General features: G+C 46.6%; 1 protein-coding gene across 1 annotated transcript; it reads left to right on the forward strand.

Annotated features, from left to right (window-relative positions):
• Positions 1 to 5,274: 5,274 nt before the first annotated feature.
• Positions 5,275 to 5,944, forward strand: LOC309547995 (tectonin beta-propeller repeat-containing protein 2-like; the record flags this gene model as incomplete). The annotated part of the gene is made up of 1 exon (XM_082247982.1): positions 5,275 to 5,944. Exon 1 carries the CDS (start codon positions 5,351 to 5,353, stop codon positions 5,942 to 5,944), a length of 594 nt encoding a protein of 197 aa, XP_082104108.1. The 5' UTR covers positions 5,275 to 5,350.
• Positions 5,945 to 8,646: the final 2,702 nt, after the last annotated feature.

An 8,646-nucleotide genomic window follows, 5' to 3' on the forward strand; every position in this document is an offset into this window, starting at 1 on the left:
AGTCTGTTGTGGGACTTGTAAAGTTGCAAGAGAGTATATAAATAAATATAAATGATGGAGAAGAAGTCATTTCTATAAAAAATTTACAAACTTTTATTTATCACAAAATGTATTAAAAAGACATATATAACTCTATAGTGCCTGCTCAACATGTTTCGCCATCTCCCGATAGCTTCTTCAGGAGACTGACGGGCATCTTTTATAGGTTTTTTTTCTGTATATAATGAAAAGATATCATCAAAATTTTATACAAACATTTTACAATATTTGTTATATTTCACCTTTAATGCATTCTAACAATACTGATTACATCATAGAACATACCTCAGAGAGGATAGAATTTGTGCCTGATCTGGAATGTGCCAAGATGGAGGGGCCTCTAGATGGGACACTCAAGGATAAGAACCCCCATTTTGCATACATCGCATCATAGAGGGGGGAGGAGCCGAGCCAATTGTTTTTAGTTTGACATATTTTTTAATCTGAGTAAACAATTTTAAAAAATATAACATAAATATGATGTTTTTTTTGTATGTATATATATATATATATATATATATATATATATATATATTGTAAAGTTTGGGGGTTCTAGCTCCACCGGATTGAGTGCACAACCGTTTAAAACATAAACAAAAAGGCTTTATTTCAGCAAACTTGAACAGGCTTCCAGCAGTGCATAAATCAAACACAAAATAAAGTCCGCTTTTCTTCAGCACAAAGGAATAAAGTAAGGAAAAAAAGGCACATACGGTTTTGTGGATGGGTCTTCACCCCAAGGTTTGTAACAGTCCTTAATAGACCTCTCAGCAGCTTCCAGCAAACTTGCAGCTCCTTCAGACAGGTGCAACCACCAAACTACTCCTCCCCCACACTCACCTATTGCTGCTTCCTGTCTCTTAAGGACTGCTTCTCATGGGTCTTAACCCTGTGTGTGCTGGAATCCCTTATGGTCAGGGGTGGGGGCTCTTTCCCACCCGAATATCACTACAGAGCCCCCCAAATTCCGGGTCCCAAATATCTCTCTATTCAACACAGAGAGAACTGTGATTCAGTCCTCCTGATTTTAGCTATTTCCAGGAATTTCTCACCCGTCTTGACTCCCAACTTCCCTTAAAGAGACCACAACCCAAACACAGGAGATATATAGCGACTGTCCAGGACCCAACCTTGGCGTCCTGTACATATCCCCCCCCTCTGCCTCAACGCGGAGGTGTTGGAGGCACCACTCGACAGCATACAGTGGACTCGGGAGAGGGCATCGGCATTCTGATGCTGTCTCCCGGGTCTGTGTTCTACCACAAAATTAAACTCCTGGAGAGAAAGGAACCACCTTGTCACCCTGGCATTGGTGTACTTGTTCTGTCTCATCCAGGTCAATGGGGCATGGTCTGACACCAGGCGAAACCTCCTACCTAGGAGAAAATACCGTAGGGAGTCCAAAGCCCACTTGATGGCAAGACGCTCCCGCTCCACCACAGCGTAGTTTCTCTCTGCTGTCGTTAGCTTCCTACTCAGAAAAACCACGGGGTGTTCTTCCCCATTGACCACTTGAGAGAGGACCGCTCCTAATCCTTCACTTGAAGCATCTGTCTGCACTACAAAATCCTTGGAGAAATCGGGAGCTACGAGCACCGGATGTTGGCATAATGCCGCCTTAAGCTTCTGAAAAGCTTCTTCGGCATTCGCGCTCCACTTTATCATCACTGACTTTCTACCTTTGGTCAAGTCAGTCAATGGTGCAGCAATGTTGGCAAAGTTGGGGACAAACCTCCGGTAGTAGCCAACTATGCCCAAAAATGCTCTGACCTGCTTTTTGGTTAGGGGACGGGGCCAGCCCTGTATGGCTTCTACCTTATTCATTTGGGGTTTAACCAGCCCTCTACCCACAATGTACCCTAGGTACTTGGCTTCCTCCATCCCAATTGCACATTTCTCTGGATTGATGGTGAACCCTGCTCTTCTCAAGGAGTCTACGACTGCCTGAACCCGGGGAAGATGGGACTCCCAATCAGTGCTGAAGACGACTATGTCATCCAGGTAGACGGAAGCATATCTTTGATGTGGACGTAAAGTTTTATCCATGGCCCGTTGGAATGTGGCAGGGGCAGAGTGCAGACCAAATGGCATCCTTTTGTACTGGAAGTGGCCTTCCGGGGTGGAGAAGGCTGTTTTCTCCCTGGCCTCCTTTGTTAGGGGAATCTGCCAGTACCCTTTTGTGAGGTCAAGCGTGGTGATATACCTGACTGGACCCAACCTCTCAATTAACTCGTCTATCCGGGGCATAGGATATGCATCGAACTTGGAGATTTCATTAAGCTTTCTGAAGTCATTGCAGAAGCGAAGAGTGCCGTTGGGTTTAGGCACCTACACAATTGGACTCGACCACTCGCTCTGCGACTCTTCAATGACATCAAGCTCAAGCATTCTTTTTCCCTCCTCAGACACTGCCACTCTATGAGCTTCTGGGATACGATACGGCTTTAACCGGATTTTTTCATTGGGCTCAGTTACATTGTCATGCTCGATGACATTGGTGAGGCCAGGTAACCCTGAAAACATGTCCCTATTTCTTTGCAGAAATTCTTTTGCCTGTTGGGTTTGGGGCCTAGACAGGGTAGCAGCAACCTGCACCAGGTCAATCCCTGCAGGGTCCCCTGACTGGACACCTATCACTGCAGACACCTGTTCTCTGTCTCTCCAGGGTTTTAACAAATTTATGTGGTAGATCTGGTATGGCTTTCTTCTCCCAGGCTGGTGTACCTTGTAGTTCACTTCCCCCATTTTTTCCACTATCTCAAACGGACCTTGCCACTTGGCCAAGAACTTGCTCTCCACCGTTGGTATTAGGACGGCCACCCGGTCTCCTATTTGAAATTGTCTGATTTTAGCCGACCGGTTGTACACCCTTCTTTGGGCATCTTGAGCCTTCTGCAGATGCTCCCTCACCAACGGCATTACCTTAGCCACTCTCTCTCGCATTTGGGAGATATGCTCTACCACAGTTTTGTGTGGGGAAGACTCACTTTCCCATGTCTCCTTTACTAGATCTAGCAACCCCCGGGGCCTTCGCCCATACACTAACTCAAACGGTGAGAAACCCGTTGATGCTTGTGGAACCTCCCGGATGGCAAACAACAGGGCAGGGAGTAACATATCCCAATCCTTCCCATCTTTCTGGACCACTCTTTTTAACATGCATTTTAAAGTTTTATTGAACCTCTCGACTAGGCCATCAGTCTGCGGGTGATAGACGGACGTCCGCAACTGCTTAATCTGGAACAGTTTGCACAAGTCCGCCATCACTTTGGACATAAAAGGGGTGCCCTGGTCCGTCAATATTTCTTTGGGGAACCCCGTTCGGGAAAACATTTGAAATAGTTCCCTGGCAATGGCCTTAGAGGAAGTTTTCCTTAAAGGGACTGCTTCTGGATATCTAGTGGCATAGTCTAGGATGACTAGTATATATTGGTACCCCCTTGCTGACTTCACCAGGGGTCCTACGAGATCCATTGCAATTCGTTCAAATGGTACCTTGATAATTGGCAAGGGTACCAGGGGGTTTCTGTAATGGGACACCGGGGCAGTTAACTGGCAAGTCGGACAGGACGCACAATACCTTTTAACCTCGGCCTTTACCCCTGGCCAGTAAAACCGGTCAGTTACCCTGGCCTCTGTTTTTTCTGCCCCCAGGTGTCCTCCCAGTGCATCATTGTGGGCTAGATCGAGAAGCATCCGCCTATAAGGCTGGGGAACCAGCAACTGCTCGACAGTTTCCCCTCGGCTTTCAGCCACTCGATAAACCAAGTTATCTTTCAATGCAAAATGAGGAAACCTCTGGTCTGCATCTGGTATTTGTGGGATCCCATCAATAACAGAAACCTGCTCTCTAGCATTGACCAAGGTAAGATCCTGCAATTGAGCGGTGCCAAACGCACCCCTGGATACGTCCAGGTCTGGATGCACTGGCCTTGATGAGGTTTCCCCTTCACTCTCCTCAACCTGGGACTGTGATGGGGAGAGTTCCTCATCATCCTCTCCCAGCATAACCTGTAACGGGGAGACTTCCCCCCCCTCAGAGGTCAGCTCGGTCTTGCGACCTGAAACAGAAACAATATCGTCCACTTTAACATTTTCTGCAATGTCATTGTTAGTGACAGGTACCTCCCCATCAGGGGGTTGTGTTGTGGGGATTTCAGGCCCGGACCCCTCAGACTCTGTTCCTTCGAGGCCGAGGGTCCCCAGTCCCCTTGGTTGTCCAGGCTGTTCACACTGTACCTGGTTCCATAGTTCAAAAAACAGTGGGCAGTCCCGCCCCACTATGACATCATGTATCAAATTTCTTACCACCCCAACTTCTTGTGTCACGGAGGTACCACCATAGGCAACAGTCACTGGCACCAGGGGGTACTCTCTGGTGTCCCCATGGATACATACTACCCGTAGAGTCTTACTTACTGGGCCGAGTCTTCCGATCACCCTGGTATGTACCAGCGTTACCATGCTACCAGAGTCCAGCAGAGCCTTGGCAGGAAGGTGGTTCACCCATAGTTCACATTCAAACTGTCCGGCCGCTATATCAAGATGGGTGGCACATGCTCTTTGCACATAAAAAGAGCTTCTCCGAACAGTCCCGCACTCCATAGGCTCCTCCTGAGGTGGGCATTGTGCCCGGGTATGCCCCCAGGACCAACATCGCCAGCACTGTATGTCTCCCATCCTTGGGACAGGAACCAACCTCCGTGGTTCTGCTGAAGAAGATACCGGTTTGTGGGTGACAACGTCTGGCGGAGCTTCTCTCCTAGGTGCTGTGGCTGGCCTGGTTGCCCTATGTGTGGGTTCCCGATGCTTGGCAGGCCCGAGCAGGTCTTCCACCACAGTGTATCTTTCGACCAACTCTACCAGCTGGTCAGCGGTTGCAGGGTCGCCATGGCTTACCCAGCGCTGTAGGTCATCTGATAGGGACCGCAGGTACCAGTCCATCACTACCCGTTCCACCATTTGCGGGCCTGTCAGCTTCTCTGGTTGCAGCCATTTTTTCACCAGCTGTACCAGTTCGTGCATCTGGGACCTGGGTGGCCGATTAGGTTTGTACCTCCAGCGGTGCACCCTCTGAGCCCGGACAGCTGTGGTCACCCCCAGGCGGGCCAAGATCTCTGCCTTCAGACGCTCATAGTCGCTGATGTGCTCAGTTGGAAGGTCAAAGTAGGCTTTTTGCGGGTCACCAGTAAGGAAAGGGGAGATAATGCCAGCCCATTGGTCACGGGGCCCCCACCTGAGGAGCCGCTGACGGAGCGGGGACAGCTTGGAATGATGTAATAGAGCCCTGCTGTGTATCAGACCAGGAGACATGGCCAATTTACCGGGAGGAATAACCTTTAAGGAGTTCTGTCCCTTGTACTCCATTCTGAATGCCATCCCCGCTAAAGTTCAGAAAGGCTTCCGTTCCCTCCTCGTCTACCTCACAGCACTGGACGTCAATGGCGACTACATTGCAATCGGCAGCAGCATCGGAATGTTGTATCTCTACTGCCGACACACAAACCAGATGAAAAAGTATAATTTGGAGGGTAAAACTGAATCCATATCGGTCATTAAACTCCTCAGCTGCTTCGATGATCTGGTCGCAGTTGGCACAGTGTCTGGCAGGGTGGCAATTTTCCAGCTGGTGTCCCCCCTGTCTGGCAGAAATAATCAGTTACGAAGGTTTGATGTACTTGGCATTCACAAGAGCAGCATCACTGCCCTAACCTGGAGCCCCAATGGGATGAAGTTGTTCTCTGGAGATAATCGAGGGAAGATCATTCAGTCTGATTTGGACTTTGACAAGGGCCTTTGTAACCCCAGCCTCATACTGGAGGAGCTGTCCTCAATAGTTCAGCTAGATTACAGCCACAAAATCTTGCCCGCATCCTCCACCAGTTGTAAAGTTTGGGGGTTCTAGCTCCACCGGATTGAGTGCACAACCGTTTAAAACATAAACAAAAAGGCTTTATTTCAGCAAACTTGAACAGGCTTCCAGCAGTGCATAAATCAAACCCAAAATAAAGTCCGCTTTTCTTCAGCACAAAGGAATAAAGTAAGGAAAAAAAGGCACATACGGTTTTGTGGATGGGTCTTCACCCCAAGGTTTGTAACAGTCCTTAATAGACCTCTCAGCAGCTTCCAGCAAACTTGCAGCTCCTTCAGACAGGTGCAACCACCAAACTACTCCTCCCCCACACTCACCTATTGCTGCTTCCTGTCTCTTAAGGACTGCTTCTCATGGGTCTTAACCCTGTGTGTGCTGGAATCCCTTATGGTCAGGGGTGGGGGCTCTTTCCCACCCGAATATCACTACAGAGCCCCCCAAATTCCGGGTCCCAAATATCTCTCTATTCAACACAGAGAGAACTGCGATTCAGTCCTCCTGATTTTAGCTATTTCCAGGAATTTCTCACCCGTCTTGGGTGACCCCCTGAACATTTCCCAACTTCCCTTAAAGAGACCACAACCCAAACACAGGAGATATATAGCGACTGTCCAGGACCCAACCTTGGCGTCCTGTACAATATATATATATATATATATCTTCTCAAAAAAATACCTAATAAATATAATTCTTATATAGTTACCTGTCATGTGATGTATTAAAGGTCTTCAACCCAATTAGTAATGAACAAAGAGACTTGATTGTATGTGTATCTGTATCCCTTTAATTTGCAGATAAAAGGAATCTGATTTTTTATGTATATATATATATATATATATATATATATATATATATATATATATATATATATATATATATATATATATATAAATACCAATGTTAATTTTACTAAAAAATAAAGATAAAAATAAAAGGAATTAATATCCTCTCATCCCCTTCATTTTATATCGTATAGATGAATTAAATCTAGTTTTTCAAAGGAATATATATCTCATGTTTTTGATAATTACCTTATATAAATAAGAATTCTCAAATACAAGAAAAGGATTCCACTTTAAATGGATTCCATCTAGCAAGATTATTATAGAATTTCATATTAGTCTGCAAGAATTTAAATAAAGCATGTTTTTAAAGAGAAGATATAACTAACATATCAATTAGATCATTGTCTATTAATGTCATAATTGTTGGATATACCTGTAGCAATCCTCCCTTCCATGGATCAGTCACAATCTGACTGACCATGTGTGTGCCAGCGTTTATGTACCCCCTCCACCCCGGAGGCGTCTGACGTCACATCTGGGGTGAGAGCAAGTACTTCCGCCCTTCGAGACAAGCTCTTGTTCTAGCCGTGCTATTGGACCGCGGCGTCATGTGGCATCGTCGCCAACTGGAAGGACAGGGACCAGCATTGCTGAAGCAGAGCAACAAAAACTCCTCCAGTGAGGGTGGGAGCGAGGCTATGGGTAAGGAAAGACATATTCTGGTGGAAAGGGACTTAATTATTAGAAGGACAGAGAGGGCAATCTGTTAAAAAGACCGTAAGCACCAAACTGTATGTGGTTTACCGGGGACTCGGGTTCAGCACATCACGGATTAGGTTGACAGATTATTGGGTGGGGCTGGGGAGGTCCCAGCTGTCATGGTACACGTGGGTACCAATGACAACGTTAGATGAAGATGGAGAGTCCTAAAAAACGATTTCAGAGACTTAGGAGCTAAATGAATAAGTAGGACTTCCAAGGTAGTATTCTCAGAAATACAACCTGTACCTCAAACCACGGCAGAGAGGCAGCGGGAGATTAGGGAAGTTAACAATGGGCTGAGGAGCTGGTGTAGAAAGCAGAGGTTTGGATTCTGGGAGAACTGGGCCGACTTCTCAGTTGGCTACCCTCTCTTTAGTAGGGATGGACTGCACCTAAATGGGGAGGGTGCAGCCATACTGGAAGAGAAGATGGACAAAAATTTAGAGGGGCTTTTAACCACTTTAACCAAGCCGCGGAAGATTTTACCCCCTTCCTGACCAGGGCCTATTTTGCGATTCGGCACTGCGTGACTTTATTGGACAATTGCGCGGTCGTGCGACACTGTTCCCACACAAATTTTACGTCCTTTTTTTCCCACAAATAGAGCTTTCTTTTGGTGGTATTTGATCACCTGTGCGTCAATTTTGAATAATATATATTTTTCACATTTTTTTATATGAAATTCCCCCCAAAAAAAGTAAAAATCAACATTTTTTAACATTTTAGGCCAATTTGTTTTATGCTACATATGTTTGGTAAAAAAAAAAAAAAAATTGCAAAAAGCGTATTTTGATTGGTTTGTGCAAAAGTTATTGGGGGGGTCTGTGACCGAGTGGGGGCGCGCCTCCGGCGGCGCGCGCTCGCTCCCTAGACCCTCACAGGCTAGCGATGTAGACCTAGGTCACTTTGCCTGTGAGGGGCTGACTGCCGACGTAAATCGTCGTTAGGCAGTCGGCAAGTGTTTAAACTAGGTGATGGGGGAGGGCCCAGATGTAGAGCTAGCTAGCAGGGAGCAAGGTTCAGCGGCCATTATTGGGGGCATTAGCGGTAGGGTGACCAGAGATCAAAAACCACAGGTACGTAGGCTGACAAATCAAAAGTGCAGCCTCATAACATCTAAGGAGGATATAGCACGACACCGGACAAAATTACGAGGTTTGTATGCTAATGCTAGAGGTCTGGCTAACA

This window comes from Pelophylax lessonae (genome assembly GCF_965119305.1).
Source record: "Pelophylax lessonae genome assembly, chromosome: 2".
Classification (NCBI taxonomy): Eukaryota; Metazoa; Chordata; class Amphibia; order Anura; family Ranidae; genus Pelophylax; species Pelophylax lessonae.